General features: G+C 56.9%; 2 protein-coding genes and 1 long non-coding RNA gene across 5 annotated transcripts in view; all 3 read left to right on the forward strand.

Moving 5' to 3' along the window:
- Window positions 1-68: 68 nt before the first annotated feature.
- EGR3 (early growth response 3) lies at window positions 69-6,106 on the forward strand. The gene is made up of 3 exons (XM_059870392.1): window positions 69-203; window positions 1,901-2,058; window positions 3,082-6,106. The coding sequence occupies exons 2-3, from the start codon at window positions 1,905-1,907 to the stop codon at window positions 4,119-4,121; spliced, it is 1,194 nt and encodes a 397-aa protein (XP_059726375.1). The 5' UTR covers window positions 69-203; window positions 1,901-1,904; the 3' UTR covers window positions 4,122-6,106.
- Window positions 6,107-10,326: 4,220 nt separating this feature from the next.
- Window positions 10,327-26,621, forward strand: part of BIN3 (bridging integrator 3) — a 46,389-nt gene continuing 30,094 nt past the window's right edge. For 2 of the 3 annotated variants that reach the window (XM_059870397.1, XM_059870395.1), the window contains exons 1-2: window positions 10,327-10,441; window positions 23,193-23,241. Coding sequence is in view for 1 of the 3 variants with exons in the window: in XM_059870395.1 (XP_059726378.1) it covers window positions 10,362-10,441; window positions 23,193-23,241 (129 nt within the window). In the remaining 2 variants the exon portion in view is untranslated. Of the gene's footprint in view, window positions 10,442-17,441; window positions 17,592-23,192; window positions 23,242-26,621 lie in introns of all 3 variants that reach the window. The other variant, XM_059870396.1, reaches the window with a different exon arrangement.
- On the forward strand, window positions 10,456-11,688 carry LOC132339852 (uncharacterized). The gene is made up of 2 exons (XR_009489736.1): window positions 10,456-11,248; window positions 11,294-11,688. It is a non-coding gene; the product is annotated as an uncharacterized LOC132339852 (long non-coding RNA).

Below are 26,621 nucleotides of genomic sequence, written 5' to 3' on the forward strand. Positions count from 1 at the left end.
CAGCACCCCCCGCCCACCCCGCCCCCCGCCCCGAGCGGCTGCCGGCACCGCGCAGCGACAGTGCCCGGGCCTCGGTGCACCTCCACAGCCCCCGGTGTGCCCGTGCCCCGCGTCCTCGCGGCGATTGCCCGGTCCCCTCCCGCCGCAGCCCTCCCGTAGCCCGGATTTCACTCCCATGGCAAAGCCGGCCCTGCAGGAATTGGGTAAGTGGAGCTATTGCAACACAGCATTTTTCCATACATTTGCTATATAACTCGGAGGGTTTTAAAGATAGCATCAGTTGGCACACTTAGCACGAAACCACCTAATTACTGACGCCTTGGAAGTGCCAAACTTTTAAAGGGGGGAGGTGAGGTTAAAATCACAGGCTACCAACAAGTGTTACCTGTTTTTAAAGTATTCCGAGTGCTGTTCTCCACGGGAGTCGGGACATGGGGAAGGGGCGGCTCGGGGCAGAGCCATCCCCTCTGTGACCACTGCCACCACACCGAGGGGCTGGAGGCTTCTGCAGCCCCCTCAGTCTGACCCTCTCCTTCCCACCAAAGTCCACTGCCTGGCGCTGTGGCTTTCCCTGCACAGCTCCCATCCCGTTCCTGTGCCAGCCCGGGCTGCGGGATGGGGTTTGTGGCTGGTCCTGGCCTCCACTGGAGGAAAAAACCCTCCTGGTAAGAGCCTGGCTCTGAGCAGCCCCGGGGGCGGCCGCAGGGTCAGGCACGGCGGGGGCGGACTGTCCCCGCGCCCCCGCTGCTTCCCGGGGGATGATCCGGGCTGGAAGGGCTGGAGCAGCCGCCGCCTGCCCTGCGCAGGAGGACGGCACCGCTCGGCGCGGGAGATGCAGCGCGGACGGGGAGACCCCCGGGCCGGTGCACTGTGCGCGGTGCCCCGTGCAGGGTGCCCTGTGCCCAGGGCCCGGTGCAGAGTGCCCGGTGCAGGATGCCCGATGCACGCCCGGTACCCTGTACTCGGTGACAAGTGTAGAATGCCCGGTGCCCGGTGCCCTGCACAGGGTTCCTGGTGCCCACTGCCCGGTGCAGGGAGCCTGGTACCCCGTGCAGGATGCCCGGTGCTTGGTGCAGGAAGCCCGGTACCCTTTATCCGGTGCGGGATGCCCAGGACCCGGTCCCCACTGCCCGGTGCAGGGTGGCCGGTACCGGGTACCCCTTCCCCGATGCAGCATGCCCGCTGCCCCGTCCCCTTTGCCCGGCGTCCGGTGCCCCGTCCCCCTTGCCCGATGCAGGATGCCCCATTGCCGGTCCCTCCAGCCCGGTATCCGGCGCCCTGTTCCCCTTGCCCGGTGCCGGGTCCCCGGTTCCCCCGGCCCGGTCCCCCGTCCCCCGTCCCCGCGCGCGCCGGCCCCGCTTCCTGCTCTCTCCAACGTTCCATTGTGCGGAGCTTCCATTGTGACGTCTCGGCCTCGGCTCGGCTTTGTCTGTCCATATATGGGCAGCTACGTCACGGAGCGCTCCCGCATAAAGGCCCCGCGGAGTCCCCGGCGGAGCAGTCGGGCGGCAGAGAAGGAACCGGCGAGCGGAGCGGGGCCGAGCGCGGGGGAAGCGGGGCCGGGGCCGGGAGCCGGCGAGAGAGAGAGAGAGAGAGAGAGAGGAGGGGTTAAATCCTCCCCCCCCCACACCCCCCCAGCTTCTACAACCACATCTGCCAGCCAGATCGCCCCCTCCCCCTCGAGGAAACACCACCAAGGGACCCACGGAGGACCGCGCCCCCCCCGCGCCCCCTCCTCCGCGGCCACCCCCAGCCCCCCCCCCGCCTCCTCCTCCTCCCCCCCGCCGCCCCCGCCCCAACTTTTCTTCTTGCATGATTTCCCTCGCACGGATTTGCCACTCGGATGTTGTTTCCTCGGGAGCCGAGCTCGGAGCCACGTTGAACCAGCCTTTTCCTCCAGTGCTATGACAGGCAAACTACTGGAGAAGCTGCCGGGGACCATGAACACTTTGATGAACCAATTGCCTGACAATCTGTACCCAGAGGAGATCCCCAACTCTTTGAATATCTTCTCCAGCACCAGCGACTCGGTGGCTCACTACAACCAGATGGCTGCAGGTAAGGAAGGAAAATGGGGAAAAGGCAGGAGCAGGGGGGGAGCCGGTGGGGCGAGGAGGAGGATGCTGTGGGTAGGGTGTCATGGAGCCTCGGAGGGAAGGGAAGAGCTGGGGCTGGGGAGCGTCCCCCCCCCCGCACCCACCCACCCCTTTCCTCGCCGTGTCTCCGCGCGATCGCTGCAGGGCTCCGCCGAGCGCTGCCGCCGCCGAGCCGCCGCCGCAGGTACGGGGACGGCGGCCGGGCTCCGTGGGGAGGAGAGCCCGGGTGGAAAAGCCGGAGGGCCGAGGGGACGAGGGGAAGGCCGGGCACCCCCGTGTCGCGCAGGGGCCGCCCGCCCGCGCCGGGATCCGCGCGGGTGCGGAGGCGCCGCGGACGCGCGTGGCCGTGGCAGCCGCCCCCCCACACCCCGCAGCGGCGGCGGCGGCAGCGTGGGCTCCCCGGGACGCGGCGCCGACTTTCCCGGAGCTCGGGGTTGGGGGAAACGGGGAGGGGGGGACAGGAGAGAGGGAGCATCTGGGGGGCACAGGTGAGCGCCGAGGGCGGCGGGGGCGGGTGCTCCCCGCGTGTCCCCGCTCCCACGCGGAGCCCCGCCGGGCTAAACCCCCCCTCCCCATCCCCGTGTTTCTCCTCGCCGGGGCTCGGCGCAGGGAAGGCGGCGAGTTGGTAACGGCGTCGGCGGCCGCAGCCCCGGCTCCGCGGAGTGCCCAGCGCTGCCGGCGCTGGACGGGGAGGAAGCCTACCTGTAGCCGCAGGTACCTCCTTCCTCCGGCGGCGCGGCGGTGGGGTGTCCCCCCCACCCACCCCGGGCAGCTCCTCGCGGGGGCGGCGCGGGCGGCCCCGCATCGTCGGGACCCCCGGCAGGCAGCGCCGCATATGCGGGGTGGAAGCAGCGAGGGGAAGGGGGGGAGCGAGGCGAGGGGGAACTGGCGCATCCCCGCTCCCCGGAGCATCCCCCGGAGCATCTCCCGGTGCGTCCCCGGGCCCTCCCGGCTTACCCTGCCCCGCTTCTCTCGCACTTTGCAGATAATGTTATGGACATTGGCTTAGCGAACGAAAAGGCCGGTCAGGAATTGTCCTCCTACTCGGGCACTTTTCAACCCGCCCCGGGCAACAAGACTGTCACCTACCTGGGGAAATTCGCTTTTGACTCGCCCTCCAACTGGTGCCAGGACAACATCATCAGCCTGATGAGCGCCGGCATCCTGGGGGTGCCTCCGTCCTCGGGCGCGCTCACCAGCACGCAGAGCTCGGCGGGCAGCATGGGGCCTCCGCAGGGCGAGGTGGACCAGATGTACCCCGCGCTGCCGCCCTACTCCTCCTGCAGTGACCTCTACCCAGAGCCTGTCTCCTTCCACGACCCCCAGAGCAACCCTGGCCTCACCTACTCCCCCCAGGATTACCAGGCGGCCAAGCCTGCCTTGGACAGCAACCTCTTCCCCATGATCCCAGACTATAACCTCTACCACCACCCCAACGACATGGGCACCATCACGGAGCACAAACCCTTCCAGAGCTTGGACCCCATCCGCGTCAACCCGCCCCCCATAACCCCGCTGGAGACCATCAAGGCCTTCAAGGACAAGCAGATCCACCCGGGTTTCGGGGGGCTGCCGCAGCCGCCCCTCACGCTCAAGCCCATCCGACCCCGCAAGTATCCCAACCGGCCCAGCAAGACGCCGCTGCACGAGCGGCCCCACGCCTGCCCGGCCGAGGGCTGCGACCGCCGCTTCTCCCGCTCCGACGAGCTCACCCGTCACCTCCGCATCCACACGGGCCACAAGCCCTTCCAGTGCCGCATCTGCATGCGGAGCTTCAGCCGCAGCGACCACCTCACCACCCACATCCGCACCCACACCGGCGAGAAGCCCTTCGCCTGCGAGTTCTGCGGCCGCAAGTTCGCCCGCTCCGACGAGCGCAAGCGGCACGCCAAGATCCACCTCAAGCAGAAGGAGAAGAAGGCCGAGAAGGGCTCGGGCGTGCAGCCCCCCGCCGCGCCCCCCGCCGCCACCGCCACCACCTCGCCCCCCGTCGCCCTCGCCCCCGCCGTCACCACGTGCGCTTGAGGGATTGTGGGGGGCGGCGCGGTGGCACCCCTTCTCCTCCCCTTGCCCTCGGCACCGCTCCGGGGGGAACCCCACGGTGTTCAGGATACCGGGGTTGTGCTGCGACGGGTCCGCTCTGCCCGCACCCGGATTGACCGGGTCCAGGCTGCCCGCACCTGGATCCTGCCTGCACTTGGATCGATGGGGCCCGCCCTGCCCGCACCCGGATTGCCCGGACTCGCGCTGCCCGCGCTGGGATTGCTCGCAGCACCTGGATCCCGGCTGCCTGCTGCTGCACCTTCCACATCCCGGCTGCTTCCACCTGCACTGCCCGGGGCCGGGCCGCCCGCACTGCCTGGATCCCGGCCGCCTGCTCCCGCAACTCCCGGATCCCGGCTGCCCACACCCGGCACCGCCCGGGGCCGGGCCGTCCGCACCCTCCTTGCCCGGCTCTCCCGGCTCCCTGCTCCCGCACCTGGATTACTCGCACCGCCCAGATCCCCTGCTGGATTGCCCCATCCCGGCTCTCCCGGCTCCGACTCTCCCGCACCCCACGGCCCTCACCCGGCACCTCCCGGCTCCATCCCGCCCGCACCCAGCCGGCCCGGCTCCGGGCTGCCCGGGCGGCCGATCCCGGGAAGAATCCCGGCTGACCTGGATCCCGGGGCTCGGTCCGACCCGCCCGCCCTGCTGGGGCTGGCTCCTCCAGGATCGGCCCCCCCGGTCCTGTCCTGCCCGGCTCCCCCGGGGCTGGGCGCTCCAGGATCCGTCAGGGGATGGATGGATGGATGGATGGATGGATGGATGGATGGATGGATGGATGGATGGATGGATGGATGGATGGATGGATGGATGGATGGATGGATGGATGGATGGACGGACGGAGCTGATCTGGCTTCTCTCCTCGCTGGGCCTGGAGCCCCCGTTGCCCCCCCCCGGCCCCGTGTCCCCCCGTGTCCCCAAGCACCGGCTCCCCGTGTTGGAGGTAAGAGGGCTCAGCCCCCCCAAGCCAGGCTGGGGGGGCGGGGGGCGGCTCTGCGGGTCCCCCCAACTCTGGGGGGCGGCGGGGAGCGATGTCCCGGCAGCAGCTTTTGGGTTTGTTTTCTTATTTTTGTTTTCTTTTCCTTTTTATTTTTTTTCTTTGTTTTCAGCAGAAGGGAAATTCTTTACAGAAATACAGGGAAAAAAAAAAAAAACAAAAACAAGCACCCCAGTATTTTGCTGAATACTTTTTATAATGTGAGATATTTTTATTTTATTTTATTTGGTCACTTTAAAACAACCACCCAACTATGGAGGAGAAAAATCAATTAGTCCTCTATTTTATTATTATTTTTTTTTCTTTCTCCTTCTGGTATGTGCATGTCATTGCATGACTGCTCTGATTTTTTTCTTCTTTTGTTTTAATAAAACTGTGCTCAGACATTTAAGCTAAACTAAGCAAAAATAATAATGACTTAAAAAGAAAAAAAAATCTTTGTTGCCAAAAGGTCGTGCTATCCAGGTTTGATGTCTGCATGTGAAAAAAAAAACACAAAAAAACACATTAAAAACGTACAAAAAATAAAGAGAAGAGGAAGAATGCAGTCTAATTTATGTGAACTGAAAGGAACAAAAAAAAAAAAAAAAAAACAAACCACAATCAGGTTTAACCACACAAACCTAAGGGAATGATATTTTTTGAAAGACTTTTGTATAAAGTTGAGTACTTAGAGAAAAAAAAATCATACCAGATGTAATATATTTTGTGGATGTTTTTATTTCTTGGATTTATAGTACCTTATACTAAGGTTAAAAAAAAATATGCTTGATATTGTGAAAAGGTGATAATTTTCACACACATTTCATTTGCTCATTTGTCATGTTGTAATGCAAATATGATAGTTAATGCATACAGCATTTTTAAGGGAAAAAATCAGAAATATTGAACTGATGTATTGTTGTACCATTTGCACTGTGAGCAAATGCTAATGCAGTAAATATATTGTGTTTGCTGACAATCAAAATCTGTAGTAAATATCTTTATTTGCTTAAATTGATCTATATTGGTTTGGAAAGTAAAAAAACCCAAGGTTTTAATGTGTAAGGGGAGTGTAAAAAGGGTTGAAATGTGCAGGGAAGTGGGTGCTGTGTCTCTTTACGGGCGACTTTGAAACCTGTCTGTACAGAATTTTTTTTCCTAGTGCTGTATTTCCTTAAATATTATTTTTATATGATTTTTTTAAAAAAAGTAACCCACTTTTTTTTCTCAGTCCCCCTCCCTCTGCTTCAGTTCTATCCACAGGATGGCACAGCAAGACCCCGCTGGGCGACCCCGACGGCGACCGGCTCCGTCCTCGCGTCACATCTTCCCCGGGATGGGGGGCACCCCACCGGGATGGGGGAACCCAACCAGGATGGGGGGAACCCCACCGGGATGGGGGGAACCCCACCGGGATGGGGGAACCCAACCAGGATGGGGGGAACCCAACCGGGATGGGGGAACCCAACCAGGATGGGGGGAACCCAACCAGGATGGGGAAACCCAACCAGGATGGGGGGAACCCCATCGGGATGGGGGAACCCAACCAGGATGGGGAGCACTCCACTGAATGGGGGAACCCCACCAAGATGGGGGAACCCCACTGGGATGGGGGGAACCCAACCGAGATGGGGGCACCCAACCAGGATGGGGGGAACCCAACCAGGATGGGGGGAACCCAACCAGGATGGGGGAACCCCACTGGGATGGGGTCACCTGACTGGCATGGGGAGCACCCCACCAGGATGGGGTCACCCCTCCGGGATGGGGGAACCCCTCCAGGTTGGGGCCACCCTTAAGGCATGGGGGCACCCACCCTCTCCCCCAAATCCGCCGTGTCCTTGCTTTGCCCTTGACCCCCCATCCTGTTTTCCCCCGCTCGTGCCGCCGCCTTGACCCCGTCACCATTTTGCCGGCGGCTTCCGCGGCTGCCGGGATAACTTTGGGCCACCAAAGAGGATCCAAAGAGGATCGCGCCGCTTCAGCCGGTAATGCTCCCGCGCCCTTCGCCCGCCAAATCGCCCCAGGGACAGCGCCTGCAGGGGATTTTTTTTCCCAGCCTGGATCGCTCGGGATAAAAATAAATCGCTGGGTTTCAGCGCTGGCACTCGCACGGGCACGAGGAACGAGTGGGAGAAGGAGTTTGGAGGCGCTTGGATGTTTGGAGTGGTGGCGTGTGGTGGTTGGATCCTTCCCCAGGGATGGGATGGAGCCTGAAGCTCGGAGTTGGGATTGTGCTGGAGGATCCCAGACCGGGGTCTGGGGGTCCCTTGGTGTGTGCAGGTCCAGCTCTGCTGGGGTGGAGCGTGACCGGTTGAGTGTCCCACAAGTGTCCTCTTCCCAAGGCCTTGCTGGCAGTGCTGGTGGCTGGCATTGGCACCATGGTCTTTCCTGGTGTTCCCAGGGTATGAAAGCGTTGGCAATGTTGTCAGATTTTCTGCTTTTTGATTTGGATCTGCAGCTGGGCCTGGAAAAGCTGCTGCTCTGGCCATTCCAGGGGGTTTGTTGAGCTGCCTGGCTTGGAAAGGCTTTAATTTTGGGGAAAATCCAGGCTCTGATGGTGACTCAGGGCACAGCTGGCCCAGACAGGGATGGCATCTGGTGCTGTTGAGGACTTGGGCTTTGGTGCTGCCAGGTCCCCCTGTGGATTCTTGGTGGTCGAATGTTTGGTGGCCATGTGATTGGGATGAGCTGGGATTGTCTTTCCCTGTGTGCTCTGGAGGTCCTGCAGCCAGCAGGGGCTGCGGGATGGTTTGGGAGCCATCGGTGCCCCTGTGGTGTCCCCACGTGTGGCTCAAGTGGGCAGGAACCAGAGCTGCCACACACAGGGAGAGCCACCACAGCCCCAGCATCACTGAGGGTGCTGTGCTGGTGCTGGTGCTGCTGGAGGTGCCCATCTCCACCGGTGGCTCACGCTGGAAAATGCTGGAGTTCCTGGGAACGGGCACAGCAGAGGAGCTGCCCCAGTGAGGAGCCACCCAACACTGCACCAACGCTTTGGGCTCCTTCTGTGGGCGAGGAGGAGAGAAGGAGCCCACCAAGCCCTGGAGACCCTCTCTGCCAGCCAGGCCTGGGCATCCCGCTGGGCAGGACCCCCCTGGCGCGGAGCAGGAAGGTGAGGAGCACCCTTGGGTGGCAAAGCGCGGGGAGTGCGTGCAGCACCTTGCACGAAAAATGTTGGTTGCTACGGAAACACGGCACTTTCCATCCCCGTTCTGGGCTATCTGTGTTCTGGGGAGGAGGGAAGGGCTTCCAGTCACGTACCAGCTCCACACAACTTGCTGCCTTTGCCTCCTCAACACGAGCGGCGGGGTCCTGAGGAGGCCACCGACACCTCGCTGAGGGTCTTCGGGGCTTTGCAGGATGTGGTTGGATCCAAGAGCTCTCCACACGATGGGATTTGCTGCTCAGGAGGAGCACCAAGAGCTGAGGCCCTGTCCCTGGGTCGGGAGCGATGAGGACCCACAGCCAGAAGAAGCTCCTGGTTTGCAGCTGGAGTACAGATGTTGGTGGGATCCTTCCCTGATCATCTCACCTCTGGCTCAGCTTCTGCCACTGCCTGGCAGGAGACATCACCCACAGAAGGCCTGGATGGTTCTGGATCATCTGACCTCATCTCCTGCCCCACAGGACCGTGCGGATCCATCCCCATCCCTTCTGGAGGAAGGGGCCAGACTCATCCTCCTGGGACAGGGGGACAAACAGCAGAGCCTCCACAGAAGGGGCTCCCCGAGTCCTGTGGCCATCAGGATGACAGATCCAGGCTCGTCCCAGCTCTGTCTTGTCCCGTCCCCTGCATCCTGAGAGGACAGTGAGGGGCACCATGGTGGGGACAGGCCCAGGAGCCTGGCCCAGCTGGCAGCAAAACCTTCCTGGCACCAGCCTTCCTCTTCCTCTTCCTCCTCACCAGCCCACACCTGGACGGGGATGTGGGGACCCTCGTGGCTGCCTCCCCTCGGGGTTTGCTCCGACACCCACCAGCACCCCAAAACCGATCCCTCAGGCCACCTCCCAACGTCCCCCCTCCACCCACCCTGGCTCCTCCTCCCCATCCTGGCACAAAATGGGACAACAGTGGCGTTTGCCACTCTGGCACTGGTGGCCCCCCCGGATCTGCCCCCCCTGCTCCTTTTGGGCTAATCCCTGTCCTCAGTGGTGTCGGTAACACCTTCCCAGTTTAGCATCATCCTCCCTGGCTGTAATTACCGTGCTGTTTACCTCCACCTGCTAATTGATAAAGCCACCCCTGGCGCCCGGCCCACGCCGCCGCCCCGTGTGCTGGCATGTGGCTGCTGTCACCAGCCCGGTGGCACCAGGGCCGTTCCCACCCCCAGGATGGCACCCTGGGCTGCCAACAGGGGCTCCAGGGGCACCCCGATCTTGGGGGGCTCTGCTGCATCCCGGGCTCACGGATGGAGGTGGCTGATGGGTCAGTGCTGAGGGCATGGTGGGTTTTTGGTCACCAAAAGGACTTTGCTGTCCCTCCCACCCCTGTCCAGCCTCCTCAATATGGGTTTGGGGGTGTTTCTGCCCAAAATTGGGTGCTCCTGCTCTTCCAAAGGTGACGCACATCCCTTGGGTTTCCGTGACTGGGGCAGTCCTGCTCCGCCCCCCACCCTCGCCCATCCAAGGGTGTCCCTGGGCATCCCCTGCCCATGCCCATCCCGGGAATCCCTTCCGTGTGCCCTCACCCATCCTAGGGAATAACCCTGGCCACCCTCTCCATGCCCTCATCCGGCTCAGGATGGTCCCAGGCAATTCCTGACCCTCGCCCACCCCAGGAATGCTCCTGGGCATCCCCTCCCTGCACCACTGCCCACTCCGGGCTGTTCCTGGGCATTCCATGCTCCTGCCCTCACCCACTTCTGGGATGTTCCTGGGCATCCCCTCCCTGTGCCCTCGGTCACCCTGGGCTTGATCCAGGCAACTCCTTCTTGCCCATCCCGGGGTTGATCCAGGCAATTCCTTCTTGCCCACCCCAGAGATGATCCAGGCAATTCCTTCTTGCCCACCCCGGAGATGATCCAGGCAATTCCTTCTCCTGGCCCACCCCGGGGACACTCCACAGCTCCCAGCGGTTTATCTCCACCCTCTCCCGCCCTATTTCCAGCCCTTGCACCGAAACCGGGCGAATTTCGGGGTCTTCTCCCCGTGCGCCTTTCTCGTGACGTCACGCTCCCCCCGCCATGTGACGTCACGCCCCCGCCGCGTGGCGTCACCGCGGCGCGCGGCCCCGGGGAATGAGCGCTGCCGGAAGGGGCGGTGCCAAGAGCGGCGGCACTTCCGGGAGCGGCGCGGGGCGGAGGGGGAACATGAGCTGGTGAGTGCGGGGGGAGCCCGGGGCACCGGGAGCGGGCACGGCGGGGAACGGGAGCGCCGGCACCGGGTTAGGGCGGAGGAACCGGGACCAGCGGGACCGGGAGCGGGCACGGCGGGACTGGGACTGGGACTGGGACTGGGACTGGGACTGGGACAGGGCGGAGGAACCGGGAGCAGCAGAACCGGGAGAGGGGCACGGCGCAGGGAACGGGAACGCCGGCACCGGGTCAGGACGGAAGAACCGGGACTAGGAGCGGGGCAGAGCGGGGAAACGGGAGCGCCGGCACCGGGTCAGCGCGGAGGAACCGGAACCGAGAGCGGGGCAGGGCAGGGGAACCGGAACCGCTGGCACCGGCCCGCCCGGTCCCGGCTCCTCACCTTGGGCGCTGCGGGTGAGGAAGAGCCGGGGACGGGCCCGGAGCGGCCCCGGGGCTGAGCGGCCTTGGCCCGGTCGGAGCTCCAGTGGAGGCCTTGGAGCGGAGCCGGTGCCGCCGAGGCTTGTCCCGGTGCAGGCCCTGGAGCGGAGCCGGTGCGTTCACAGTGTTGGCCTGGCCTGTCCCGGTGCTGGCCCCGGAGTGGGTCCCGGTGCTGGCCGGGCTTGGCCCCGCTGCTGGGCCTGGAGGGGCCCCGGTTCTGGCCCTGGAGTGGAGCCGGTGCTGGTCGGGCTTGGCCCCGCTGCTGGCCCTGGTGGGGTCCCCGAACTGGCCAGGTTTGTCCCCGTCCTGGCCACGTTTGTTCTGGGGAAGTCCCAGGTGGGGTCCTCAGTCTGGGCCAGGTTTGTCCTGGTGGGGTCCCCAGTCCTGGCCAGGTTTGTCCCGGTGCTGGCCCTGGTGGGGTCCCCAGTGCTGGCCAGGTTTGTCCCAGTCCTGGCCAGGTTTGTCCTGGTGGGGTCCCCAGTCCTGGCCAGGCTTGTCCCTGCTGTCCCTGTAGTCACCCCCACAGGTGTGCACCCCTCTCACCCCTCACCTGTGCCCCCCACAGCACCCCCTGACCCCTTCCCACCATTCCCCCTCCTCCCTGCCCCTGCCCAGGTGCTGCTGCAGGTACATGGAGGGTCCCCCAGGTTCCCCATTGGCTCTGAAATGCTGAAAAAACACCTTCAACTCCATGAAAGTAAAGCTTTTTCCTTAAAAAAAAGAGGAAAGAAGAATTCCCATGTGTTTTAATCAAACTGATAAGGGCTCAGTTTGGACATATTGGTGCTTATTTAATTGAATGGTATTAGAAATTAATAATATTAGAAATTAATCTGGACTGCTGTGTGTGATTTCTCATCCTGGGTAGTTCTGGAGATCCAGCGCTGTTGTGGGAGGCAAAGGATGGGATGGATCAAGAGCTAAAAGGGCTTTTCCTTGCCTGGCAGGTTGAGTTCTGTGGTGTCAATGGAAAATTTTTTGGGTTGGGAGCTGTGGAAGTTGTGTTTTGGAAATGTACTGCAAGAATGTAATGAGGCACACACAGGTACTGATTATAACTGGGCATTTGGGCTAAAATACGCATTTATCCACTGGAATCGCTTTGGACTCATCTCAGAACAGCAACAATTATGGACAGCGTTGGCTAACGAGGTTTTGGAGCCAACTTTTCCCAGGGAATCTGAGGGAAGGGACTCTGGAAGGGACCCACTGGTCCGGGAGGAGCTTCAGAGCCAAGATGTGAGGAATAAATCATCCCTTCATGTGTTGGATGAGGAATAATTTGGGTGCAGGGTATCCACACTTGCACCTCCCAGTGTCCATCCAACCCCAGGGACTGTCCCTTGTCACCACAACACACGTGGCTTTTTCTGAGAGCCCTTTCTCTGGGAGATTGGGAGTTTTCACCTCTTTCTGGGGAGGAATCCGAGGTTGTTGCCTGCCAGGTTCTGGGTTCCTTTATCTACCTCTGTTGAGGTTGGGATTGAAGGTACTTGAGATGATAATTTAGACTCAGATGTTTATTATTTCTCATCAGTTACAGTCTCACAGCAGTGAGTTTTGTAGTCTTCCATTAACAAGGCACAAAATGGTTAACTATCTCTTGGTACAAGGTCTTTTAGGGTTAAATTATCCAATTAAGAAATTACACCTAAATTATTTTCACTTTTAACCTAATCACTTGAAGTCCGCACTGTGGACTTTTCTGTTCAATTACAAAATACCACCCAAACCCATGAAGAAGAAGGTGAAGAAGAACAACCTGCCTGAGCCCTAAATCTTCCATCTTGCTTTGTATTTACTACTATTTTCTAAACCCAGTTTTTCATCCCGTGACATCACACACTTCTCAGCAACTCCACACCCATGATCCCAGTGCTGTCAATCCATTTTGGAAGCCTTTTCCACAGCCTCAGGTCAAATGCAGCGCTCTCCTGGGAGTCAGAGTCTGTCTGCACAGAAAGTCTGACATTCTCAGCATCCAGAACTCCAAGAGCTGCCCAGTGAGCGGGGGGAACTCCGGGGGAATTCTGAGTCTCTTTCTTGTCCGGCTGCGTCACCCTCTGGAGCACGGCTGACGCACAAGGGGCTCAGGGCCTGCGGGGTTCCAGTGTGGCCACACAATCGCCCTCAGTCCAGCCCTGTGTGTGTGTGCCCTCAGTGCAGCCCTGAGCGTGTGTGTGCCCTCAGTTCAGCCTGTGTGTGTGTGTGCCCTCAGTCCGGCCCTGTGTGTGTGTGTGCCCTCAGTCCGGCCTGAGCGTGTGTGTGCCCTCAGTGCAGCCATGAGTGTGTGTGCCCTCAATGCAGTCCTGAGCTTGTGCCCTCAGTGCAGCCATGGATGTGTGCCCTCAGTGCAGCCATGAGTGTGTGCCCTCAGTCTGGCACTGTGTGTGTGCCCTCAGTGCAGCCATGAGTGTGTGCCTTCAGTCCGACCCTGAGCGTGTGTGCCCTCAGTGCAGCCCTGTGTGTGTGTGTGCCCTCAGTGCAGCCCTGTGTGTGTGTGTGTGTGCCCTCAGTGCAGCCCTGTGTGTGTGTGTGTGTGCCCTCAGTGCAGCCATGTGTGTGTGTGTGCCCTCAGTCCGGCCCTGTGTGTGTGTGTGCCCTCAGTGCAGCCCTGTGTGTGTGTGTGCCCTCAGTGCAGCCATGAGTGTGTGTGCCTTCAGTCCGGCCCTGAGCGTGTGCCCTCATTCTGGCCTTGTGTGTGTGTGTGTGTGCCCTCAGTCCAGTCCTGAGTGTGTGTGTGCCCTCAGTCCAGCCCTGAGCGTGTGTGTGCCCTCACTCCGGCCCTGTGTGTGTGCCCTCAGTGCAGCCATGAGTGTGTGTGCTCTCAGTCCAGCCCTGAGCGTGTGCCCTCAGTGCAGCCATGGATGTGTGCCCTCAGTCTGGCACTGTGTGTGTGCCCTCAGTCCAGCCCTGAGCGTGTGCCCTCAGTCCAGCCCTGTGTGTGTGTGTGCCCTCAGTGCAGCCCTGAGCGTGTGTGTGCCCTCAGTCCAGCCCTGAGCGTGTGCCCTCAGTGCAGCCATGAGTGTGTGTGCCCTCAGTCCAGCCCTGTGTGTGTGTGTGTGTGTGTGTGTGTGCCCTCAGTCCGGCCCTGTGTGTGTGCCCTCAGTCCAGCCCTGAGCGTGTGTGTGCCCTCAGTGCAGCCCTGAGCGTGTGTGTGCCCTCACTCCGGCCTGTGTGTGTGTGTGCCCTCAGTCCGGCCCTGTGTGTGTGCTCTCAGTCCAGCCCTGAGCTTGTGCCCTCAGTGCAGCCCTGAGTGTGTGCCCTCAGTCCGGCCCTGTGTGTGTGCCCCCAGTCCAGCCATGAGCGTGTGTGTGCCCTCACTCCGGCCTGCGTGTGTGTGTGCCCTCAGTGCAGCCCTGTGTGTGTGTGTGCCCTCAGTCCGGCCCTGAGCGTGTGTGTGCCCTCAGTCCAGCCCTGAGCGTGTGTGTGCCCTCAGTGCAGCCCTGTGTGTGTGTGTGCCCTCAGTGCAGCCCTGAGCGTGTGTGCCCTCAGTCCGGCCCTGTGTGTGTGCCCCCAGTCCAGCCATGAGCGTGTGTGCCCTCAGTGCAGCCCTGTGTGTGTGTGTGTGCCCTCACTCCGGCCTCCGTGTGTGTGTGCCCTCAGTCCGGCCCTGAGCATGTGTGTGTCCTCAGTCCGGCCCTGTGTGTGTGTGTGTGCCCTCAGTGCAGCCCTGTGTGTGTGCCTTCAGTCCAGCCTGCGTGCATGTGTGCCCTCAGTCCGGCCCTGTGTGTGTGTGTGTGTGTGTGCCCTCAGTCCGGCCTTGTGTGTGTGTGTGTGCCCTCAGTCCGCCCTGTGTGTGTGTGTGTGTGTGTGTGTGTGTGTGTGTGTGTGTGTGCCCTCAGTCCGGCCCTGCGTGTGTGTGCCCTCATTCCAGCCCTGCGTGTGTGTGCCCTCAGTCCAGTCATTCTCTCCCAGGGCTGCTCCTTCCCAGCGCTGCCCTCATTCCGGCTGCTCTCCCCCGGGGCTGCCCTCCCGCCATCAATCGGGCCATTCAGGGGTGCAGGGCCCGGGTGACGTCCGTGGCAGCGCTGACACACGGGGGGTCGTGCCCCGCTGCTGAAATGTCACAGTTCCGGCCCCGGGGAGGGAGAGCTTTGTTCCAGCCCTGGCTGCTTTGGGAAGAGTTGGACTATGCATGCATACACTATGTAAACTTTCTATCAAGCTTTAAAAATTCTCTACAAACTCATTTCCCTCAGGGAAGCAGGGACTTTGCTCAGCTTCTATGTGCGTCTCTCTGGCATTGGGCACTGTTAGTCCTGGGTTGATCCCTCTTTTTCCAGGGTTTAGATGCTGTAGCTGAGGAAGAGGATGGAGCTTTGTCCTCAGCTTTGTCTTGCAGAGCTGGAAGTGGCACAGACTGCTGCTATTTGGGCTCCTGGACACTCATATCCTTATTTTTTTTGAAAGGGAAATCCCCAGAGATTTAAGGACTGTTGGCAGGTTGGTGCTTTGTTGAGTGGTGTGGAGTTAATCCTGGGCCATCCCTTGTTCCTTGTGAGTTCTCTGTGCTGCATGAGGGCTGGGAATGCTCCCTGGAACATGAGGAACTCTCTGGGAACACAGGGATCATTCCCAAGAGCACAGTGATGACCCTTGTACCAACACAGGAAAGCTGTTCCAGAGGGCTCCTGCTGGTGACAGAGCTTGGATTAACCCTCCAAATTCCTGATTCCTGCACCCAGGCAGTGAGGCAGCTCTGCCTGTCTAGCCTTGCATGGACAGCTGGGATGTTTTTGGAATCTCAGCTGAGCTCCATGGCTTCCTTTAGGCTTTGGATTGGGGCATCCTCATCCCCCTCTTCCTCATGTGCAATCCAGTGATTCCCTTGGTCATCACTCCTTCAAAAAATAAAGGGAGTAAAATGCTGGATTTTACTGTATCACCCCCTTACTGCCCCGAGTGCCCCATTTTTGACTTTATAAAGTGTTTTTTAAGGTTCCTGAGACTGCATCAAACCAAACCTCATAACCAGACTCCCAAACATCCCCTGCTCTGGTTTCCCACTCCCCCCCCAGGTGAATTCCCACAGGGAAAAGGGGGTGTTCCTTGTCTCTCCCGGAGGATGGGAGGCTGGATGGGTTTGCATAGCCTTAAAAGTGGGGTTGTTGGTTATTCCTGGTGTTTTCTGGTTTATGGATTTGCACAGGCTGTTGGGTTTTCCCAATGTTTTCCACACTATGGATTTGCACAGGCTGTTGGTTATTCCCAATGTTTTCCCTGTTATGGATTTGCACAGGCTGTTGGGTTTTCCCAATGTTTTCCACACTATGGATTTGCACAGGTTGCTGGTTATTCCTGGTGTTTTCCTTGTTATGGATTTGCACAGGTTGCTGGTTATTCCTGGTGTTTTCCCTGTTATGGATTTGCACAGGCTGTTGGTTATTCCTGGTGTTTTCTGTGTTATAGATTTGCACAGGCTGTTGGTTATTCCCAATGTTTTTCACATTATGGATTTGCACAGGTTGTTGGTTGTTCCTGGTGTTTTCCCTGTTAAGGATTTGCACAGGCTGTTGGCTAATCCTGGTGTTTTCCCTGTTATGGATTTGCAGAGGTTGTTGGTTATTCCTGGTGTTTTTCACATTATGGATTTGCACAAGTTGTTGGTTATTCCTGGTGTTTTCCCTGTTAAGCATTTGCACAGGTTGTTGTTTATTCCTGGTGTTTTCTGTGTTATGGATTTGCACAGGCTGTTGGTTATTCCCAGTGCTTTCCCTGTTATGGATTTGCACAGGTTGTTAGTTATTCCCAATGTTTTCCACACTATGGATTTGCACAGGCTGTGGTTATTCCTGGTGTTTTCTCTGTTATGGATTTGCACAGGCTGTGGTTATTCCCGGTGTTTTCTCTGTTATGGATTTGTACAGGCTGTTGGCTAATCCTGGTGTTTTCTGTGTTATAGATTTGCACAGGCTGTTGGTTATTCCTGGTGTTTTCTCTGTTAAGCATTTGCACAGGTTGTTGGTTATTCCCAATGTTTTCCCTGTTATGGATTTGCACAGGCTGTTGGCTAATCCTGGTGTTTTCCCTGTTATGGATTTGCACAGGCTGTTGGTTATTCCCAATGCTTTCCCTGTTATGGATTTGCACAGGTTGTTGGTTATTCCCAATGTTTTCCACACTAGGGATTTGCACAGACTGTGGTTATTCCCGGTGTTTTCCATGTTTTGGAGCCATGGCCACGCTGGGCAGGTGCAATGCAAACCCAGCCCCAGGCTCTGTTTTCCTCCCTCTGAATCAATATTGATGTTTTTTTGGAGCCTGACGTGGCCGATGGCAGCGCTCCCCCTTCCCTGCAGGTTTCAGTGATACTGGGATCAGGAGATGAGCATGGGATAAAATTACCTGGGATGAAGCAAGTGGATACCAGAGCGGTGAGCGAGGCTCCCAAACACCTCCCTGTTACCTGTGCAAGGTGCTTTGCACATCCCAAAGTTTTTATCATGGTGAAACTGGAGCACCAGCCGGGCATTTCCTGGGGTGGAGCAGCTGGGAAGAGCCACCTGCCACCTCCCCTGCCACCATCACAGGCCTCAGAGTGGTTATTCCTTAATTGTTCATTTTTCCACCTGTTTTGTCCAGGTAGCTCCAACCCAGTGCTCTGGTTGAGCCACAACCGTGTTTCACAACCGTGCTTAAAATGGATATTTTTGTAGCATAGTCAGGGCCTAAAACAGCCCTGCAAAATTCTGCTCGCCCACGCGCCTGGTGTGAGTAATTTTCTTTTGATGGGTGAGTAAAATATCATTATTTTTTTCATGCTCCTCTTGGAATGGGTGGGAGAGAGGATTCTGACATTATTTTTGATTTGCTTAACACTGACACCGCGCCTGGCTCTCTGCAGGATGCAGCGGGACCCGCTCCCAGGAGCTCATCCCTCCGCTGCCAAACTTCAGGAAGGTGCCTTGTTTTCCCTGGCCTGACCTAAAATCCAGAAAATCAATGTTTACACCTCTTTTTTTGCCTCTTCTTACACCTCTCTTTCCCTTCTCCCCCGCTGCAGCGGCTCGCCCTGACATCCCTGCATGCCTTAAAGCCTCCAGGTTCCCAGGGATGGGGCTGAAATCCAGGTGGGAGCACTCACCTGGCTCATTCCCGAGGGATCCCATCCCCACATCCCTCCTATCCCCACCCCGTGACCTCCTCTCTCATCTCCTCGAGGAGAGCACCCAAACGGGGATTTGGCGCAGAGTCTCCCTCGACAGAAGCTGTTTGTGATCCGTTGGAATAATTTTTTTTCCCTTTTTTTTTTTTCCCCTCCTCTTTTTTTGCCTCCGTGCTGTGTTTGGAGCGGTTGCCATGAGTTCCTGGGAGGGGGGGAGCGGGGTGGGACGGTGCCTGCGGTTTCCATGGACACGCCGGGAGCACAGCGAGGAGGCATCCGGGAGATTCACGCCTAACCTGAGCCTGCCCTCCTGCCTGGCTCACCTGGGCACGGCTGGCATCCCCTCCTGCCCGGGGATTTGGGTGTTTTTAGGGAGCCCAATCCAGGTTTCCAGGATTTTGGTGTGCAGTGTTCCCTCTCCTTGTGCAGGCTGGCATGAGACTCGGGAATGCTGCTCAGGAAAGGTCTCTCAGCTTCCTTTGAACTTCCTGGCTTTTCCCTATCATGGAAAAATCCTTCCTAACCTCCATCCCTCAGGGAAGCTTCACCCAAGCGGAGAGGGAGGAGAAGCTCAACCAAGTTCAGTCTGTAGCAGAGTGGGAAAGTGAAGGTTCACATCCTTCCTGGAGTGCTCCCGACCTTCCTGTTGGAAGTGTTTGCAGGAACACTTTGATCCCTCTGGGATGGCAGCTGATCTCATGACCAGGCAGCTTTTCTGGATGCAGCTGAATCCATTCCCAACCCAGCAGCTCAGGGAAGGACCCAATTCCTGTGATAGCTTTGGGATGATTTTTGTCCGCACAGAGGATCAGGTGTAAAGGGGTGGCTTTGTAGAATCCCTCATCATCCCACGTGCCAAAATCCTTGGGAAAACCAAGCTCAGAGGGTCGGGGTCACCCTGGCAGCGCGGGAGGCTGGGTGTCATCCTCCTGCCTGCAGGCACTGAGAGGTTTCTTTCCGGTGAAGGAATTGAGATTTTTGGTGGAAATTCAAAGAGTGAGAAGCTCTGGCGGGCATCCAGGCTATGCTGGCGCTTGGAGTTTCAATGAGAGAGAGAGAGAAAGGAAAAAAAACCCTGAAACTTTCCACGGGAAGCGGGCACTTCCCACAAAACATGGATTTAGTTGGTGGTCTGGCAGTGGTACCAGCACAAACCAGTTTTGGCCACCAGTTCATACCAAAGTGGGACCTGCGGGTCCCCTGCAGATGCCACTCGTGCCCACCTGGGGCAGGAATATTTAATTCAGAGCCTCAGTGTCACTTTTCTCAAATTAATTAACATCCAAACTGCCCCAGCCTCTGCTGTCCCCATCCCTTCCTGTCCATCTGTCTGTCCATCCTTCCCTCCCTTCCCAATCCCTGCCTGGCAGCTCAGCACCCCCAGGGACAGCATTTTATCAACTGTGGGTGAAAATATTTGGTGTTTATCCCTTGCTTATCTGCCAAGGGTCTTCTGGGGCCTGATTAGGGGTGGCAAAGCCGTGTTGAGCTGGAATGAGCTGGGAAAAAGAATCACATCCCACAGGGAATTTATCCCCTGGGCACGCTCTGAGCTCCATCCCAGCTCCCTACAGCCAGGGGTGATGCCAAGGTTGGATGTCCACCCTCGGAAAGGACCATTCCTCCCCAATTTAGCAAGGATTGAGAGATTCCTGCTGGCGATTCCTGCCTTCCAGGGGACTGCTGGGGAGTGGGAGGGGGAGCTCCATGTTTTAAGCTGCAGCTCCCCGCAGACCTCATGGAGCTGTATCCCCTCCCTGCCTGGGAGGTTTGTTTCCAACTCTCCTGTGCATCCAGAGGAGAATTAACTGCTTTGGTGTGTGTGGCCCTGAATTTGCACATGGAGAAGCCAAGTAAATAGATGAGATTGCTGGGGAAACTTCAGAGAAAATCAGCCACAGCTTCTCCCACCTTCCCCTCCCTGGGGTTCCTGAGCATCCCCGAGTAGAGCTCGCAGGATTCTCTCCACCCACACTTTTTTTCCTTACTTTAAGCTCTTCCCACCCTCTCCCTGCAGTGTTTCACCCTCCTCCCTCCCCCCTGAACCCTGCTGCTTTCCCAAACTCCAGGTGCCCTCCCAGGGAGGGGGCTGTGAGGGGCCGGGGTGCTCCCCCAGCCCCGCGGGCTGGGAACGCTCTGGCTGTGACTCAGCGCGCTCGGCTCTTCAGGAACGGGATTTCAAGGGATTTCACACCCCAAACACAACCCCAGCTTTCTCTCGCTCAGCAGAAACGAGACATCAGGAAAAAAAAAAGGAAAAAAAAAAAAAGCAGCACCAATTCTGGTTTTTCTTTGGTGTTTATAGAGCCAGGCTCAGCTTTGAAGGGACCAGGGAGATCCGTGGAATTCATGGCAGTGATGGATATGGATCCACCTCCCCCCAGTTTATTTGTATTATCCCCATCATGCATGTTCTAACCAGCAAAAAAACCTCTTAATTTTGAAGCAAATGGTTGTGATGATGCTGTCTCAGCTGCACTTTGTCCCCCCACAATTTTGCAGGCAGGGACACAACTCCCAGAGGGACAAAACTTCGGTGCCAGCAGCAGTTTTGAGGCGTGGGGTGAATCCATTTGATTTAAAAGCTCCAATAAAATTCATACCTTTCATCTTTTTTTTCCTTTCTCCTTTCTTTGCTGCTCATCCATCTTCCCCCCCACCCTCCCAGAGAATCATATTAAAAGGCAGTGATTTAAAAACCAGGAAAATTATGTAAAATTGTAAAATAGAACAAAAACCTCCAATAATTGAGGAACAGACCTGACTTGCACAGGGTTATTTTTTTAGAGGTTTTACTGAGACAGACATAATTACCAAGTGGCATCACGATGCTGATAGAGATATTTACTGCTGCATGGGAGATTTGCAGTGCTCCACTGACTTCCCTTTGTTTCTGGGAGAAGAAGAGGGATTTTTGGGGTTTCTTAGTGGGGTGAGGTTGGGGAATGGGATGGAGCAGGACCCCCTGTGCTCCCTCTGCATTCCCTTCCCAGCTCTCATCCCCAACCAATGGCTTTTCCTATCCCACATCCCTCTTGGTACCAAATTCCCTAGATTGAACCATTTTTCCAGTGGTCAACACCACTCTGGAATGCTCTCCGTGCCCCCCAGAGGGGCAGGTTGTGCACAGGTAATTCTTTAATCACCTTTTTAATTGTCCTTTCCCACTAGGAACCAACCTGTCTCCAGCTCCTCGCTTGTTCCCGCCCTGCCAGAGAGTGACAAACTGGTTTTAAGTGGGATAACACTCCCCTGAGTAAAATCCTCCTTTTCTTTATCCTTTCACCACCAAGTTGGTGCCATCACTTCCAAAAACATCAAGTGACAACACCTGGCTGAGGATGGCAGGCGGGAGGTGCCTCATTTTGGTTTATATTTGACCCACAGAGGAAAACACAAAGGAAAAAAATCCATATATTTTTGTTTTCTTCCTGTAAGGCACCACACCCCCAGTTATTGACAGGAAAATTATACAGCAGAGTGGTGTTTGTTTATAAAAGAAGAGTGATTCACACTGCCTCAGGAGCTGGAAAGGGTTAAACCCAAAATTACACTGGTCCTGGTGGAGAACCATAAACAGGAAGTTCTCCCGAAAAAAAATTTAAATTTAAACCTGGTGACTCAGGATGGCTCCAGAGCTGCTCAGGGAGGGTCACAGGGGGTGCAGCCTGGATTATTCCCGGTGGGTAATTACAGCCTTGGTTTGAAAACAGCGGGAAAAGTGGGAAGAGCAAGGTTTGGAGTTGGGATAATCAGGGTTTTTTCCTTGGTCCCACCCCTTCTTCCATTGCAAATTCCTTCTCTGGTTGCACACAGTTGGATTTTCAGGTTACACTGATAAAAATATTTCCTAGGGGGTCAAGCTGTTGGATGGAGCAGTGCTGGGGATTTGGAAGTGGAGCTGGTGGGAAGCAAATGGAAAACCAGCAGTGGGAAAAGCCAGACTGGGAGGCAGCAACACAGTCCCAAAATTCATGGTTTTATCTCAGGTTTTGTGTAGCAGCATGAGACTTTGGGCTGGTCCTGCCCAAATTCTCAGGAGGGGACTCAGACACTTTCCCAGAAGATCCTGGTGCAGATTTGGGATGGGAAATTGGAAGTGGAAGATTCCATTGGAATGGAATGGGATGGAGCTGAGCTGTAGGTGAAACATCTTTGGCAAAAACCACTTTAATGTCATTATGACCTCAATTTTTTCTATTTATTTAAAGCATCACAACCCAGAAAACATTGGGAGATTTTGGCTGAGATGCTTTAACCAAGCAGCACCTCTTTAACTTAATTAAATCCATTGACAACAGCAGTTGAATTCCTGGATTTTCATTATACTGATAGGTGAAAGAAATCCAATTATTTTCAGGCTGCCTGCGTGGCTGCTCCCAGCTGACCCAGCCACCCTTACATATGTTGTGTAATTTATTTAGAGTACTCTTCTCATTCAGGTAACCCAGATTTTCCTGGGAATTAGGGATTTTAAGAATGAAGGCTGTGCTGGCAGGTGAGCCTCTCCTCCAGCTGTTGGAGCAGAGGAATCCTTTGAAGCAGCTCTCAGCTCCAGACACCAGCTTGTTACTTTTTTTAATATCCTCTTTCTAAATATTTACAAGCTTTGTTTGGGATTTTTTTTTAGTATTATTTTATCCTCCCCAGCAGATTTGGTTTGAAACAGAGCGGGTTCTTCAGCTGCTTGTGGAGCATCCTTGCCTTGCTTTGGGGTGCAGGGAGGTTGTGTGGGGCTGACCTCAGCAGTGGCACTGGCTCTGGGAGAATCAAAGGGACCCACAAGGACCATCCAGCCCAGCTCCTGGCCCTGCACAGCCACCCCAAAATCCCAGCCTGTGCTTCCCTGGCGGCGTAGTCCAAACACTCCTGGAGCTCTGGCAGCCTCGGGGCTGTGCCCATTCCCTGGAGAGCTGTCCCAGTGCTTATTCCAGCCTTTGGGGGAAGAATCTTTCCCTAAAATCCAACCTGACTCTCCCTTGGTGCAGCTCCAGCCGTTTCCCGGGTCCTGTCACTGTCACAGAGCAGAGATCAGAGAGCTGCCCCTCTGGAATGCTGAGAAGTCTCCCCTCAGTCTCTCCCGCCCTTTCCCTCTCCAGGAGGTGCACAGTGCCTGGAATGAGGGGCTGCAACCCCGGGACACCCCCAGCTGCCCCCCAAACCCACCCCCAGCCCCGTGCCCAGCACCAGCGCCGCTCACACATTCCCTTCTCCTCTCTCTTTTCCAGGATCCCGTTCAAGATCGGGCAGCCCAAGAAACAGATTGTACCCAAGACAGTGAGTAAACCAGTTCCCCCTTTTTAGCTCCAGCCTTGGATCATGTGGCTGATGAGTCAAGCCAGCACTTTGACTCGTCCCATTTTGCAGCGTGTGGGAGGGAGCTGGAGCAGCAGAACCTGTTGCCGCGTGTGACCAGCGCTCGGCTCCTCGTGCGAGGAGCGAGGGGGAGCCCCGTGCAGGCAGAATATTTTGGTTTGGGATCTGTTGAAATGATCATTTTTTAAATTTTTTTTTTTCTTTTGGGGAGGGGGGTGCGTGTGTGCAGGGTAGGGGAAAAGAGCTCTCTTGGTCTGGCACAGTTTTCCTCGGAGATGGCTGAACGGGTTTGCTTCCTTCCTTCCTTCCTTCCTTCTTTCAGCAATGGCTTGTTTGTTCATCCTTTCGGAGCAGATGGAGGAGGAGGAGTGGTTCAGATCGCTGAATATAACTGTTTCCAAAGAAAGGCTTATAAGCTGAGATGCTTAGTGCTCGGGCGTGAATTAATTTGTGCTGCACAGCATTTGCTTTAAAAGCAAATTAAAAAAGCATTTTGTATTCCCGTGGATTTGAGGCTCCTACCCCAAGTGCTGCTGCTTGCAGCTGGCTGTGGTATTTTCCCTTCTTAAGCAGCTCGGCTTTGCATTTGTCCCATGCCAAAAAAAAAGCTGTGGAACCTCCCAGGAGCTGTCCCTGAACACTCACCTGGACACCTGCTCTAAAGAGGGAGCCCTGAGAGGCAGCGTGGGGCAGAGCTTGTCCCTCTGATGCCGTTGGTGCCCTAATCCCCTGCACAGACTGACATCCCTGATCCTTCCTCTCCGGGACACCCAGCTAATTCCGCAGGATGCGTGGGCACCCGTGTTTGTGGGGCAGTTTCTCCTTGGGACATGACATTTTCCCTGGAGGCAGAGGGCTAATCCCACCACTCCCTTCAAGGCTTGATTGTCATGTTTTATTTTAAAGGATTTGGTGGTTGTCTGCTGCCGTGGAGCAGCAATTTTCTGTAACAGCTCCAAACTGTCAGTACAGAATTTAAGCCAGGCAGGCAGCAAAGACGAGGACTGGTGAAATTCCTCCGTGGTTTTCCTGTGTTTTCAGCTGCCCTTTTCCAGGGGCTGGTGATCCACCAGCTAGGTGCTGCTGCCTGTGATCCCTCAAGTGAGGCAGCCCAGCCTCAGCCCTTCACACCTCTCCCAGCTCATGTCAGGAGCCCCCACATTCCTTGCTCTACCATATTTTGTCTTTCCCAGTGCTCCCAGTGCCGATGTCCTTCCAGGCTGGGGCAAGAACCAACTGCTCTGCAGTTCTGGGTGTCTTGGCCAGCTCTGCTGGGCATCTCCAGCCCACCCATTCTCACATCCCAGTTTAATACATTCCATTTTCTTGCTGTTTCCCTCCCCTTTTAGAGGTTTTTCTCCCCTAAAATCAACCATCTCCGTGCTCGGGCTCCCTGCAGATGAGTGGTGGCACCTCTGAGATCTTCCCTTCCCCGGAGCTGCTGGAATGTGCTGTTCTGAAGCAGTTGGCAGCCTTTGCTTATATATACATGTGTGTGTATTAAATAGAACAGCTCAGAATATCCGGCAGGCAGAGGTTCATTCAGCACCCAGAGCCTTTCCAGGCCTTTTCCTTTTCCTTCCTTCCTTCCTCAGCTCCCTAGGAACAAGGAACAAGATTCAGTGTCAACAAAGTTGATTTCTAAAAGGCTTCCACTTGCCCTGGAATGATGATAATGATAATGATGATGATGGTGGTGGTGGTGGTGTTGCTCTCCAGGCACCAGATACAGGGAAAGCAGAAAACAGGAAGCCCAAAACCTTGGAACTTCACACCCAGTGTAGAGTGCAGCTCTTCAAAGCAGAACAAACGGCAGGAAACCACGGATATCCCCTAGGACCAGGCATTCCATGTGCAGTGGTGTGCAAGGGCTGGGGCTGCTTTGAGCTGCAGGCCCCCAAATTTACCTCCCAGTTGCAGGCTGAGCCGCTCCATCTGTGCAGGCATTGGGGAACAGCAGCAGCAGCAGCCAAGGGCTGGGATGTTCCAGATGTTGGGCTGCAGGAAGTGGGAAGGTGTGGCATCTCCAGGGCTGCATCCCAAGCCCATCAGAAGGGAAGTGGTTGTGGTAGAGGATCTCCCACTCACAGAGACCGGACCACAAGAGAGGGGGTGAGGGGGAAGGATAAAAAAAAAAAAGCAGCATTTGTTAGGATGTAACTTCTTTGGCTCTCCATGAGGCCTGGGCCTGGAGTCAGGAGAGGGGGTGGCTTTGCCGAGAGGCTCAGTGAGCCAGAGAGGCTTTTTTGTTGTCTCAGTGCTGGGGCTGGTGTCAGATCTAGGCCGGGAGTAGTCCTGAAAAGCAATTTGCCTGGGCTGCCGAGGAATTAGTCATGACTCCCTGTGCCCACTCGCCTGTGATCCTTTGGAGAAGGGCACGGTGTCAGCCACAGTTTAGCTCTTGAGGGAGAAGGAAACCCCGGTAGAAAATATCAGCTGGTGAACTGAGGTGATCTCCCCCTCCCCAGACGTGGCTGTGCTTTGTTTCCACCTTAACCTGGGCAAATCCAATTCCAGACAGCATAATCTCTCCCCTCCTCTTCCCTGAAAAGAGCAGCTGTCACCGGGCGCTGGGAGCCGGGTGGGAGGATCTAGTGCTCCGAGAGGACCTGCTGTCAGCAGGGCCACGGGCCCACAGCCCAATTAAACTAATGCCCAGTGATAGGAGTTAAACCTGTTAGAATTATATCTCTCCATGTTTATTGCTCAGCCACGAAGCCTCTTACGGCAGAGATGTTCTCCCCTCCCTGGGGACAGCTCCGCTCCCAGCAGAGGCTGCGCTGCCATCGGAGCTGTCTCGTCTCCCCAGCTCTGCTGCAGCTGCAGCTGAAGTTCACCTGTGTCCCCCCAGGTTGTTCCCTGCCCTTCACCAGGGCTGGGATGATCCAAGCAGGCAGGAGCCGGGGAGCAGAGCTGGCCCTGCATCCCCCGGCGAGGTTTTATCCCACCTCCCTCCCTGCTTCCCTCGGCCCTGCTCTGGCCTGGGCTGACTCAGACCACTCGCCCTCCTCCTCCTCCTTGCTGGCCTGAGTCAGCTTGGCAGGGAGTGGAGACCTGAGCTGCCAAACCTCCTTTCCTTGACTCATCCCAGCAGCTCTGCCTTCCCCGGGGATGTCGGACGGAGGAGCTCCGTGAGCAGCAGGATTCCACTGCAGCACCTTTCCACTGGGCTCCAGCAGCCAGCTGGAAATCCCAAAACAGTGGAGTAAATGTCATGGGAATGGTGGGGTGAATTCAAGTGATGCCAGTTCAATAGTTTTGCTCATTTTCACTCTCTTCCTTCAATCTTTTCTGGCCAAACTGGTCTCTGCAGTTGCGAGGTGCCTCCTTTTTTCCCTTTG

Source organism: Haemorhous mexicanus, chromosome 30 (genome assembly GCF_027477595.1).
Source record: "Haemorhous mexicanus isolate bHaeMex1 chromosome 30, bHaeMex1.pri, whole genome shotgun sequence".
Lineage (NCBI taxonomy): Eukaryota > Metazoa > Chordata > Aves > Passeriformes > Fringillidae > Haemorhous > Haemorhous mexicanus.